Source organism: Trachypithecus francoisi, unplaced genomic scaffold (genome assembly GCF_009764315.1).
Source record: "Trachypithecus francoisi isolate TF-2019V2 unplaced genomic scaffold, Tfra_2.0 Lachesis_group2, whole genome shotgun sequence".
Classification (NCBI taxonomy): Eukaryota; Metazoa; Chordata; class Mammalia; order Primates; family Cercopithecidae; genus Trachypithecus; species Trachypithecus francoisi.
Genome location: NW_022681465.1, coordinates 24,124,860 through 24,139,081, shown reverse-complemented (window position 1 = coordinate 24,139,081; position 14,222 = coordinate 24,124,860). Strand labels below are relative to the sequence as shown.

Sequence of the window (14,222 nt, the reverse complement as noted above, 5' to 3'; positions counted from 1 at the left end):
AGCAGTCAAGGATGTCTGCTTCCTTATCCCTTGTATTCAACATTGTAACTCAACACTACTACATGATCTAGCCAGTATAATAAGGGAAGGAACAGAAATAAAAGACAGAAAGACTAGAACTCAAGGAAAACTGTTCACAAATATGATTGTAACTGTAGACAATCCTAAGAAACTGCCCCCCACCCCCGCAAAAGCTTCTAGAGCTAATAAGTGAATTTAACAAGGCTTATGGGGTGGCAAGATGTAGCATCAGTATTTTTAAAAGTAATTTGTTCTATATACTAAAAAACAACTGAAAAATACATTTTCTGAAATGTAACAAAATAAATTATTCTATAGTGAAAACTACAAAACATTGCTGAAAGAAGATAAAAACAAATGGATGAATAAGATATTTGTTTCCTCAAAATTGATCTATACATTCAACATAATCATAGTCAAAATTCTTTGGGGGAAGGCAGTAAAAAGTAACAAAATAAATTATTCTATACTGAAAACTACAAAACATTGCTGAAAGAAGATAAAAACAAATGGATGAATAAGATATTTGTTTTCTCAAAGTTGATCTATACATTCAACATAATCATAGTCAAAATTCTTTGGGGGAAGGCAGTAAAAACTGACAAGTTGATTCAAAATTTTAGACAGAAATGCAAAAGTCCTAATCAAACAGTTAAAACAATCTTGAAAAGAAAGGGGAGAGGGAAAGCAAAAGTTGGAGAATTTACACTGCCTTATTCAAGTCTTACCATAAAGCTACAGTAACTGAGACAACATGATGGCTTAGGGATAGACAAATAGATCAATGAAACAAAATTGGCCCACATGTGAGCAGTCAATTCTTTTTCAACAAAGGCCACAAGGCATTTTAATGAAAAGTCTTTTCAAAAATGGTGGTGGAACTGGATAGACTACAGGAAAACAAACTTCTCAATCTACTCATCCATACACAACAACTAATTCTAAATGGAACACAGACCTAAGTATAAAAGCAAAATCTATAAAGCTGCTAGAAAAAGATGTAAGACTATCTTTGTGACCACGGGGTAGGCAAATACTCCTTAAGATTTAAAAAAAAAAAAAAAAAAGCCTTAACTAGAAATGAAAAAAAACTGATATATTGGTCTTTACCAAAATTAAAAAGTCTGCTCATGAAAAAGCAATGTTAAGAACATGAAAATGCAAACCACAGCCTGGGAGAAAGTATTCACTCATAATATGCATATCTGAAATAGAACTTTTATCCAGAATACATAAATAACCTACAGATGAATAATAAAAAGGACAAACCCAATTAAATTGGACAAAAAATTTGAACACTTCAAAAATGAAGATATATGAATAACCAATAAGCACACAAAAATGTGGTTAACATCATTAGCCATGAAAGAAATGCTCATTAAAACCACGATGGAATGTCTACTTCAAGCCTAGTAGAATGACGAAAATTAACACAGCAACAAACTCAAATACTAGCAAGAACTGGGGCAGAAGAAGACCCTCTCATATCTTGTTAGTGGGGTATAAAATGATCCAGCCTCTCTGGAAATCATTTTGGTAGTTCCTTATAAAATTAAACCTGCAAATACCCTGTAATCCAGCAATTCTACTCCTAGGTATTTGCCCAAGGCAAAAGAAAACAGATTCCACACACATACTTGTACAGAATGTCTATAACACAATGGCAAAAACTGGAAACAATTCAAATGTCCATCGAGAATGGATAAAAATACTGTGGTATATTTCTACAAAAAATTTAAATAGCAACTGATACTATGGATGAAGCTCAAAAACATGTTGAGTGAAAGAAGCAAGGTTTTAAAGGAGTATGTATTGTGTTATTACATTTATATGAAGTTCAACAAGAGACAAAAACTAATCATAGAAATCAGAACAGAGGGCCAGGTGCAGTGGTGCACGCCTGTAATCTCAGCACTTTGGGAGGCTGAGCCCAGTAGATCACTGGAGGTCAGGAGTTTGAGACCATCCTGGCCAACATGCTGGCCATCTCTACTAAAAATAGAAAAATAGAAAAAATAGAAAAATTAGTTGGGTGGTATGGCAGGTGCCTGTAATCCCAGCTACTTGGGAGGCTAAGGCAGGAGAATGGCTTGAACCTGGGAAGCAGAGGTTGCAGTGAGCCAAGATTGCGCCACTGTACTCCAGCCTGGGTGATGGAGAAAAAAGAAAAAAGGAAAAGAAATCAGAACAGTGGTTGGTTGTGAGGGTGGGCACTGACTAGAAGGAGCATGAAGGAACTTTCTGGATTATGGAAATATTCTATATCTTGACTGGCAGGATGGATAGATTATGGATACATTTGTCAACATTCATTAAACTGTACACATGAGAGGATTTGACTGTATGTAAATTTGACCTCAAATTGCCTCAATTTTAAAGGCTGTTAAATGAACCTCAGACCACTCGACTAAAAAATGATTAAATTCCCAGGCCCACTACAAATATTTGCTCTATAATATAACTGAATTATAGTAATAACTTTATTCTATTTCCCAATTTTTATATACAAATGAATGGTTCCATTTATTTTCTATTTCTCTAGGAATGTTTTTTAGCTTCTTCAAAACTTATATATAGGATTTTTTCTAATTTTATTTTACTTTCTCCTTTTTAAATAAATTAAATGTACTACTGACATTTAATTGAACTCATAATGCTTTAGAAATAGTTATAAAAACTGAATGCTGTTTTAAGATTTAATATCAAGTTGCCAAACCTTGTGTATAACAAGTCCTTCAAAGAAAACGATTCCACATGGAAAGGTAAAAATGTGGTGGCAAAAGATTTACCCATGACTGTGCCGGATCTAATCTTGGGTTCTGTGCCTTTTGAGTAAACTTCTTCAATGAGGTCTGATTCTTTCATATCTAAACTTCCTTTTTTTTAATGGAGTTGGGGGAAGGTGCTATCACAACAAAGGAAATTTTCATTAACTTCTGCTTTAAATTGACTACTAATTTAATTAGGTTCCTAAAAAAACATTACAGTAATTAATACATCTGTAAGGGTGTACATGGTTTAGTGACTATTTGCAGGTTTTCTATTATAAAAGAAAGTCATCACTCAACAATGAGGCACTACTGATAACACACATACACACATACACGGGGTTAATTTCTAATTGAAAGGTAAACATCTAAGACTGACAAGTGTCCTTAGTGTCCTACAGCACAAAAGGTCCTGGTGTGAACCCCCTGTACACTCCGGAGTTCTTTCCTAATCTCTTTTAACCTGATGTGGCATTCACAGCTGTCCTCGTCACCCTCCTCCCTGGCTCCCTCAGAGCTCCCTACCTACCTACGCAGTCTCCACCTCCACTACCCAACATCCTTTCATTTCCTTATCATACGCAACTGGACTTAATTCCTCCCCCTGTGAGTAATCAACACCAGACATCTAACCACCCACCATCACAAAAGGATCTGTACTTAGTCTTGGCTCACTTTAAAAAGGTAAGTCATGGTTTGGCAAATGGAGTGGGAGTAAGACGTCTAAATCTTGATAATGCACAGATTTAAAACACACGCGCACAGAAACTTTACTAGCTCAAAGACAATTAATTTGAGGGACTGGCAATCACACCATTAGGGTGTAATTGTGCTCACACAAGGCGTTGCCTAGCAACAGGAGGAGCACGCAAATTCCAACAATGAGGTGTAATGAATCACTCACTGACTACTGTTCACAAATGGTATTTTGATGGGAAGATATCTACATCTGGTTCAGTCTGGAACAAGACTTCAGAGAATTGTGCAGACTCAAACTGAGAGAAGCAGCAGGTATTTCACCAGCAGCCTGGCTCTACAAAAAGGAGACTATTCCTATCTATTCAGGTAAATGTATACTTTGGTTAAGAAACAACACAAAACAAAAATATGGCTTTGAGGGCCTTGTTTGCATGACATTTTGTTTTGACTGTGCTTCAACTTCTACGGCTTCAAACATGGCTAATAAATGTCACAAATATTAGAAGGTAAATATGACAAATAAACAATGAAATAATCCTAGTTGAACTAAAACACTTTAGAAGACCTGAATATCCACATGCTACTTCAAATTCAGTGTTTTCAAATCAAGGTATAAAAAGAGTCCACATACGAACGAGATCTGTGTCTGGATCGCCTGTTGTTGGGGTCGGCTTGGTTTTTTTCCTTTTGTCTCCTTAATACAGCTTCCCACTGAGGCGCTGAATCAATCATATCATTCTCCTGCCGTATTCTGAAAGGAAAGCCATGCATCTGAAGTTAACATCTACCTGGATGGCGCATTTTAGCTTCATCCTAAACTTGCTTTTAAATGTTACTTAAGCAGCAGAAATTTTATTACGATCATTTATAGCTAAAGATGCATATTAACTGAATTAATACATCTATATGTAGGTAAGTACATATAAACACACAGGAGTATACAATACTCGTTATATATGTAAATACATGTTATTTGCAGACTTCTGATTCTAATTTTCTAGCAAAATGACATGTATCAAAAATTCATTTTAAACATTTCTAAGTTTTGACTCAAGAAACTTTGGTGTCTGCTATAGAGCCAATCTTAACCAATGAAACAAAATCATTATTTTAAATGTGCTTGTCAAAAGATTAATAAATGGTTTTACTTTGAAATACTCTTAAAAAGTCATACTAATTTTCAAGGTTTTCATCAAAAATAGGTGCCAACTATAATTCCCATTTTTTAAGATAGAAATCTAGATGTACAAAAAGTTAAATATGGTGGCATAATGTATTAGCTGAATAAGACACACCATTCTCATCATGGCTGCTCACACATTTAAGAGGGAATGACAGTTGGATGCTGGATGTGGCCAGGGAAGGAATGAAAATGAGGAAAAGAGAAACGTGGGAAAGACTTGGAAGCACAGGTGCTTGACATGTAAGATCACAGGACAGTGTTACCAAATCCTCTCATTTTTTAAAAACAAGATAATCCCCAAATCTGAATTTTTAAAGTGAACTCTTCTAATTTTTAAGTCTTGCAACCAATTCTAAAGCATGATATAGACTTAACAAAACCCATGGACCATGCTCAACCTGCACAAATTTTGGACTTCCGATGTATCAAGTCTTTCAAATAATGAGGTGCGCTATTGGGGGAAGAGAAGGAGTACTTAATTTACGTGAAATACTGTCTCAAATGGAAAACAATGATGCTGTGAAGCCTTTTTTTCGGGGGGGGGGCAAACTGAACACCTGTTATTTGAATATTTAACTTCTAATTTATGTAAGCTCTTCAGAAAGCTGCTCCAGAGTGTTCATATCCCAGGGTATAGAGAGCAGCATGGAACTGCCAGGTACTCACCCAGTACAGCCACTGCATGAGCATAACTGCTTCGAGACAAAAGTAAAAAGAACAGGCAGGCTTGGAGGCATTTCTTTCTCTGAACAGATGTCTTTTGGTTCCTCTGTTATAGCACTTAGTATAGACTGTGGGCTGGATATCTGGATTTGCTTACAGGTGCGAATCAGTGGATGGGTGACAAATATTCATTTCACATATAACTTAGACATAATGTAAAGAAAATTCAAGTTGAAAAGAACAGCACTTTGTGAGGAAGAAACTGTTTAAATCTCTCTAGATTAAAGGAGAATTGTGCTAAGTAAAAAATTATCTGTAACACACTCCAAGCCTTTGAAGTGTATGATTTCCTCACTAAAGTTTTCATTTTTAATAGACTATTATTTGAAGATTAACAGGATACCGTCATGGTATTTTTCACAGATGTAAGAGCATAATTCTTTCTCTCATTGCATATACAGAGTAAATTTAAATTGAACATATACTGCTATGGACCTTAATATTATAAATAACTGAGGAAAACTATGAGATCATAGTTTTCTATGACTATGACTATAGTTTTCTATGACTATGAGGTCATAATTATTAATCATTCTTTGAAACAAACACTCCCATTTGAAAATGGCACGTTGGTACCCGTGTGTGCTGTAAACACACAGACACACATTTTTGTAGCCAGAACCTACACCTACAAGCCATTCTGTGTTCATGTGACAGTCAGAAACCCACCAGGCTTGCGGGTAGGGGAACAGTCCTGGACACCCCCAGGACCGAGGGGTCAGGGTTAGGAAGAGACAATCACAGGGAAGGTGCCGCACTGGCAAGGTGGCATCTCCCTTCCTACAGGAACCCACACATGGATTGCTGGGCCCAGGATTGGACACAAAACTCAGGTCTCCTAACTCCTAACCCTGGAGTCTTTTAGGATGCAGCTTTCATTCTGAATGAAATCACTGTGCAGTTGATGGGCAGAACTAAATTTTACAATGTGAAATGTTTGTAGCAGGAAGTTGAGGTGTCTAAATATTTTTGAGAGGTCAAACCTACTAACAAAGCTGAGGCCTAACTTGGGCAAACACATACTTTTCCTAGAGTAATAGACACTGAAAAGGAAGCAGAGTTACTGTATGTTCATTCTCATCTATTGTGGAATTCAGCTGGCTACCCTCATACTCAGACTTCACTCTGACGATAAAAAATTAAAACTCCTGAGACATAAGCATGCGTATTTCCTGTATTCTGCTATAACAGTAAGAAGGACCAAATCAGAAAGAATTCAAGATTATACATGTACCTTTACCTTTTTTTCTAACTGAAAAGTCTAAAGTGAGGGCAGTGAAACCCTGTCAGTTAATATCCTTGCAATCCATGTTTCAAAGACAGATGCCCTCTACTGGCGATGCTGTTTCATAAATATTCTAACAAGACACATTAAAAATGTAAGAGTCTTTGGAAAGTCACAACAGAAGCACATTTTCCTGAGTAATGGGTAGTGTGGCCACCTTGGCCTGTAATGAAGTTTGAAATTACATCCTTACAAAAGACTTCTGGTTAATGGTGCCTCATTACAAGAATGAAAGTGTCATTTCTTCCACTGCTGAACTGCTCTAAAAAACACAGGTGCTACTTGGAAAGAAAAAAATCTTAGCCCTAGAAGCAAGAATATTGTAGCACTCTGTATTTAAGACACAGGAGATCACTATTTTGTTTATGCATGAGTGAATAAAGAAGTCTTTAAATGAAAACGACATGTTTCCTGTGATGATTCTGACTTTTTAAGTCTCATTTATCCTCAGGTGTGGGAGAATCCAAATAGTTTTTGCTTCTTTCTTGCTGTATTTTAATGTCGATGTATAGATTTACATCATGAAGAATAAAATACCACAAACATTGTTTTGACATAGTACCTTTTAAAAAGTCATAATGTGCTCTTACATCATAGTCATCAAAATCTCAAAGGGGAAAAAGAGTCCATTGTCATTTATGTCGTGGATGTATTAATTTTCAAATGTTGTATCTAAAGGTGAACCTCAATAAACTGACATTTATTTCCAGTACCAATTGATCCAATAAGTCTACATTTATCCTATTTTGTCCATTTCTCCACCTGTAACTACGGAGGGTCAACAACTGTGGTAGGAAGTATATCATAACAAGGTTTTTGTTTTTCAGTTAATATACAAGGGAGAGGGTTACTTTAGAATACAGCAAATTCTAACCATGTTTCAGAACAGAATTCTAATGTATTTCTTCCATCTCTTACCAAACTTCAACAATCTACTTTTCCAGACTATCCATACAATTTAGATTTTAACTGCATTTTGACATTTAATTAAAGTCTGCAAAGGTTTTGAAGATGAAATGCCATATAATCATTTGAGAACAATGAAGAAAATGACTATTCCTAGCCTCCTCTTTCCTGTCTTACCAATCACAGTCCTGACTCTTTTGCAAAATTCTTCACATTACCAAATGAATTCTTACACAAATCCCCAAGTTTTATTGTGTCCTATCCCTTTAGCAGTTTTGTTCCTAACAGAACCTTCCTTTACATAAGTTCTTAATTCACTTCTAATTCACTGAGATAAACACCATGCTTAATGCTGAATCTAAGAAGTCTTTCAGAGCAAATGTAAAATGAAGCTTCAAGATGATACAAGCCATAAACCTTGCTCCTGAGTTTTCTCCATTCCCAGCTCTGCCATTATCTGACTCAGAGACCTTGGGCGAATTGCTTATCTTTTTTGGTCAAATCTCAGGCTGTTCATATATAAAATTAACGGCAAAGATCCTTTCCAGTTTTAAAACTTGATGTTTCTCTATTTGTATTTTATTTCCAAACCAGACAGACACACTGAAAGAAACTTATACTCTTCAACTATAACATAACATTCCAAACAATTGCTTCATGTGGCCCCTCCATTGCCAAAATTAAATCTGCAGGTCCCAACTGATTGTGAACTTGTGTTTCTCATCAACTGTACTCACTTTTTTTTTTTTTTTTTTTTGGATCACCTGCTATGAAGCAATCTTCTTCTTTTTTTTTTCCTAGTTTTTCTTCCCTAGGGAAATTTATGTTGGTTCCAGGCATGTGTCGACATACTCCCTTAAGAACAGCAAGCAAAAAGTTCATTTGCTTTTCCCACTGTCTCTACCATCAATAAATTATTCTTACTTGCTTTTAAAGGCACTTCTGTCTCTTCCACTTATTCCTTATGCTCCCACTACTACAATGGGCTACTTTTGGCACAACTTCCCTCTCAAACTCTCCTGTTTTCATGAATTTTTAACCTATTTTGCCCTCACTCAGTAATATAACAGCATTCCTCAGTTGCTGCGGCTTTGTCCTTCCGCAGTCATCTCTGTCAACCTTGATTATACTCTGGAAGCCCTAAATCATCCATATCAAATGTCTAAATCTTGATATATCCTATTAAAGTAGAAATCAGAAACCCTTGCATCTGCAGTATGGTGAACACTGTCTGTTTCCACTAGCTTTGTATGAACTCTTCTCTCCATACCCAAAATTTTTACCTTGTTTGCAGCCCCTAAATCAGGCGCAGGACAGTAGGCAGTGCCTGGCAAGGAAGCAATTACCTATTTTCAAGCAACATGGAAGAAATGCTTATCAGTTTAAGTTTGCTAACATCCCAAATACATTTTTTCCCTGGGGTACAGGGACAATAAAGTTCTTCTTTACCACTCCCAAAACAAAATCCTACCAAAATTGTGATCTTCTAGATTTGCCTTAGTCAGATATATTGTCCCTCTTACAGTGCCAAATTTCTGACACAGAAATGTGCTTCTTCATTTTAGAAAAACAATATAAAAGACCGTATGGAACATAATTAAAACATTTAAATCTGTCTTAATCTACTATTTAGATACTATAGACATCTAGTAGACCCTAAAAGACATCTAAAAGACCCTAATGTTGTTAGGGAGAAACTAACAACATTCATGCCAGAACAAATTCATGTTAGAAAACGTTGACTTATTTTTTGTTCAATGGAGCTGGTCCCCATTTTACAGATACTGCAGGAACTTCAGATAATACTGAGCAGTGCCAGATGTTACCAATTTAACAGAACTTGCCTGTTCAGGGTACTTTCTGCTTTTCAAAGCACATCTATTATCTCCTGGATCTTCACAAACCTCTAGTGAGGTAGGCAGGTCAGGTATTATTCCACTTTGCATGTGAGAAATGAAGACTCACAGGGTAAAGTAACCAGCCCACAGCCACAAAACTCTTCAAAGTGGGTTCAATTTCGTAGCACAGGCTCCCAGATTTGTATGTACATATGTATATACACATACAACCTGACATACATGACTCATGTTTATGATGCAAACATCCTAGAATAAAATTAGGGAAGTGTTCAAATAGTCCCCTGTTGTCAATTTCCTCTAGTTCTACTATTACCCTAAGCTTCTCTCATTTCTCTTACTGTTTTAATCCTTGGTAGGCTCCTGAGTTACTTCTACTTTTATGCTGATAGAAAAAAATGCACCAGACTACGTATCACCCACTCCTCCACACCTCCCACTTCAAAATTCTAAGAGCCTAGCAACACATCAAAGTTAAGAATGACTGAGTAATTCAAAGATTCTCCTCAGTGAAGGCTCAAAGGACTGCTGATTTTCATCAAGAGCACAAAGGATATTTTGTAGAACCTTTTCCTTGAACGTCAAGGGTATTTTATTAAGCTCAAGACACATCCAGGTAAAGCTAGTTCATGAAAGGTTTCACTTTCCTAAGTCTACTTGCGAGGTCCTCCTCCATTCTACACCCTGGGCAAGTCCAGCACATGGCCATAATGGCCATGGTCTCAAACCTACAGCAATAAGCGAGCTGCTGGCCCTTCTGATCTCAGGGACGAGATTCAAAATTCTAACTAATACAATCTAATACTCACATAGATTAACTTTATAGTGCCTTGTACTAAGTAGGCTCCCAACTTCAAGAATTCAATAGAACCAACTATTTCACAAACCAGTACAGCGAAGTAATCTCTAAAGAAAATTTAGGCATTTTAGTTTTTAATCCTACTGGTGAATTGAAACACCAATTTCATTTCCCAGTACCAATATAATCCTTCAGCTTTTAGACCATAAAACTTCGCAAGTTTTAAGGGGGGGTAGGTGCTACATAAACACCCCCTTATAAATCTGGTAAAAGCTACAGACCCTATCTCTAGAAAACTACACACTTGATGCCCACATACAACTTTACATACAATTTAACATACAATTTCGTGGGGTTATGAAACCCCCAGCACCTACCCAAGAATCAGAAGTTAAGAATCCTGGTATAAAAATAACCTAAGGTATAAAGTTAGGAAAGGTGGCAGAATGAAAGATAGGACCAAAAGAAAAGTTAAAAAAGGCTGGAAGAGGATGGAGGAGCGGACAGGTGATGCAGCAGCAGTGAGTAACTCTGGAAGTAGGTACAGGACTATGTGGCTCTGTACTTCAAAGTGCTCTCACTTCTTACATTTCATTTGATCTTTACAGTAACTCATTCAACAAAATAGATCAGTTGTTACAGCACACCCCCCCCACTCCCCGCCCCCTTTAAAGAGAAGAAAACTAATACTTGAATTCGTTATACAAGTTGCCCAAGGTCAAATATCAGCACACAGCAGAACCAAGACCCAGTCCCAAGTCCTAAGGTTATTCTGTGTCATATCATTGGCTTCTAGGGAGAGAGGGAATTCAGAGGAGACAGGAAAAAGAAAAAAGACTGGGAAGGAAGTCTAGGAAACAGAAAGGAACTGGGTGAAGAGAATAACATGATACAAAAAGTGAAAAGTGAAGCAGGAGAATGGAGAGGGAGATGAGCATATAGTAGAGAAACTAAAAGGAGAAATGAAGACTTTGTGTCATCGTAAGTGTTATAACAAAAAACTGTGCCTCCAACTTCTATCTGCTTATAAAAAGAGAGTGAAAAATTATCATCTCAAACCTCAAAACCTAGAAAGCTGTAGGATACCCAAACAGATTATGAGAACAGTAAAGAAAGAACAAAGTGGAAAGGGGTAAGGGAAAACATAAATGATGTCCCAAATAAAGAAGCAGGGTGAATTCCTCTGGTGTTCTAGGAGACATGGTGGGATGAAGCCCTACACTTAGGGCACAATTAACACAAAATCCCTTACACACCAGGCCTTGTTAGGTCTGGACCCCAAGGTGACAGACAGATGGTGTGGTTTAGTTACATTTTCCTAAAATTGAAACTAAACAACAATCTTTGCTTCTAACATTAGCCTTCCAGAGCTGGTGTGGATTATTATTTTTTAAAATTTGATGGTTGTCAAAAGCCTGTTTTGGGTAAAGTTGATTCATTAACATTGTTTTATTAACTTTTCTCTTCACACAAAATGAGAAATGTTTAAATGGTTATCCATGGAAACAGTAAAGCAGCTTATGTTCCAATGGGTTGACTTCCTGGAAAAAAGAAAACAATATTTCCACAGAGTGGCCTCATGCCTAACAGGAAAGACCTCGTTTTAAGTTTAAAAAAAAAAAAAACCCACAAGAAGGAGGAGCAGAGGGAGCAACATCCCAAATACCACATGCAACTTCCAGAAAGTAAAAGTGACTCTGTCCAGAGTTCCAATGGACACATCATGGGCTCCAAAAGAGGTTCTAAAAAGCAAATTTGCCCAGTAGTTGTCCTTCTCCCTAGGCTACAGTTTCCTAGAGAGGTGTATCTCTAGGAAAGATACAGGGTGCATCGGGGTGCAGGCTCTTGCTGGTAAGTAATGAAGCATCCTGGGGCTGAGTGTATAGACCTTACAGGCAAGAGGTAGAACATCAGCATGTACAAGATTCTGTTTGCCCCGTTATAGGGTTACCAGAGTTCTGTAATAAAAGCACAAAGAACTGGCTGGATCACACTGTCAGCCAATAAAAGGAAGGATGAATGAGGCTGAAGAGACTGCAGAGCTGCAGTTGAAATATCTAGACCTATGCATCCTCATGTGGGATGAGTGGGTTCTAGCAAAATTTAAGAGGCTAATAATGGGATGGAGGGGTTGGCAGCAGCACAGCATAATAGGTAAATGGCACCAAGAGACAGACAGCACAATGAGTTCTACCCTCTTTCTCTGTACCTGTTGCACCCTAATTTGCAGTGGTGAGGATTAGAACTGAAAGCTATATTTCTTCCTCTGCCCACTTTTCGCTATGCTATTGACAGGCAAACTACACCACATCTTCTACAGACATAGGCAACTTAGGTATTCCTAGAGCAATATTTCTACAGGTAGCATAAATGATTGTGAAAGCCTGTCAGATCTTTTGCATGAAATGTGTCAGAATGTGTTTTGAAAGCCATTTCTCATTACTAGCCTTACAAAGTTCATTAAACATTCAGAATCATTGTTATTCTAAAACATACTATTTACACAGTACAAAGAAAGCCAATCTAAGAATCTCCTGGGAAAAGGGGGAAGAAACTCTTAAGGGAGAAAATACTGACAAAAAATATTAAATTCAGTGCAACCAGATCAGTAATGAGCAATTTAATTACTTGATGGCAACCTTTCACTAGTGTTTCATTTTCAGTAGTGAATGTGAGCAATTTTGGCCACCCAAAAAATGTTTTTAAATGGGCCACCTTCTGAACAGTTGAGAAAAGAACATTTATGGGCACAATTTAGAATATATTAAGCAAAACAGAAACAGATTTAAAATACTGGCGTGATCAATAAAAAGTTTTAAACAGGACAATAAGTGGGTACTTTTGCTTTGTTTTGTTTTGTTTGTGCAAAAATATTGAATTTTTGATCAGAAAGAGGGTACCTAAGAAGGAGCTACCTCCCACATGTGGGTTTTCACAGAAGAAACTGAAATCGTTTATTTGAGAAAGGTGTCATAACACATTGAGATCTCCCATCTGTCTAGTGTAATTCCAGACTCAGCAGACTCCACATAGAATGCTTTCCTAAAAAAAAAGTCCACTCTTACAGTGCTGTCTGGGCTATTATCACACAGGCTTCGTAGTTAGAGAGGGCCACCGATTCAATTTGTGCCAAGCACAAGAGTTCTAAGCACTAAAGAAAGACCCTGGAGATTATCTAATCCAACTTCCTCATTTTCTTTCTTTCTTTTCTCCTCTCCTCCCCTCCCCTCCCCTCCCCTCCCCTCCCCTTCCCTCCCCTTCCCTTCCCTTCCTTTCCTTTCTTTCCTTCTCTTTTCTTTTCTTTTTTTTTTTTTTTCTGTGTGAAATGGAGTTTCGCTCTTGTTGCCCAGGCTGGAGTGCAATGGCACAATCTCAGCTCACCGCAATCTTCACTTCCCAGGTTCAAGTGATTCTCCTGCCTCTGCCTCCTGAGTAGCTGGGATTACAGGCATGCACCACCACACCCAGCTAATTTTGTATTTTTAGCAGGGATGGGGTTTCTCCATGTTGGTCAGGCTGGTCTAGAACTCCCAACCTCAGGTGATCCGCTTGCCTTGGCATCCCAAAGTGCTGGGATTACAGGCATGAGCCACTGCGCCTGGCCTTCCTCAATTTTCAGAAGAGAAAAAGATAACTCAGAAAAGTAAAGCAACCAGGCCAGAGGTCCACATTAGGTCTAAACAGGTTTCTCAAGAGTGGCACTACTGATAATTTTTTGTACAAGGCGCTTATTTGTTGCCAGGGCTTGTCCTAAGCATCGTAGGAGGTTTAGCAGCATCCCTGGCCAGTTGCAACCCCCCTACCCAATTGTCACAATAAAAAATGACTCTGAACACTGCCAAATGTCCTTGGGGAGAAGGCAGGGAGGACAAAAATCCCCCAGTTGAGAACTTCTGGGTTAACAACTGGCATGACTGGCAATCAAATCCCTCTGACTCCCAAGGTGCTCTTTTCATTAATCACACAAATACTTCTTGTTTTC

At 37.6% G+C, this 14,222-nt stretch overlaps 1 protein-coding gene across 3 annotated transcripts in view; it reads right to left on the bottom strand.

The window, feature by feature from the left end:
• The window catches only part of EPB41L4A (erythrocyte membrane protein band 4.1 like 4A), a 260,699-nt gene that overhangs the window by 18,539 nt on the left and 227,938 nt on the right, over positions 1 to 14,222 (bottom strand). For all 3 annotated transcript variants that reach the window (XR_004429699.1, XM_033178937.1, XM_033178938.1), the window contains exon 18: positions 4,120 to 4,239. Coding sequence is in view for 2 of the 3 variants with exons in the window: in XM_033178937.1 (XP_033034828.1) it covers positions 4,120 to 4,239 (120 nt within the window). In the remaining variant the exon portion in view is untranslated. The remainder of the gene's footprint in view (positions 1 to 4,119; positions 4,240 to 14,222) is intronic.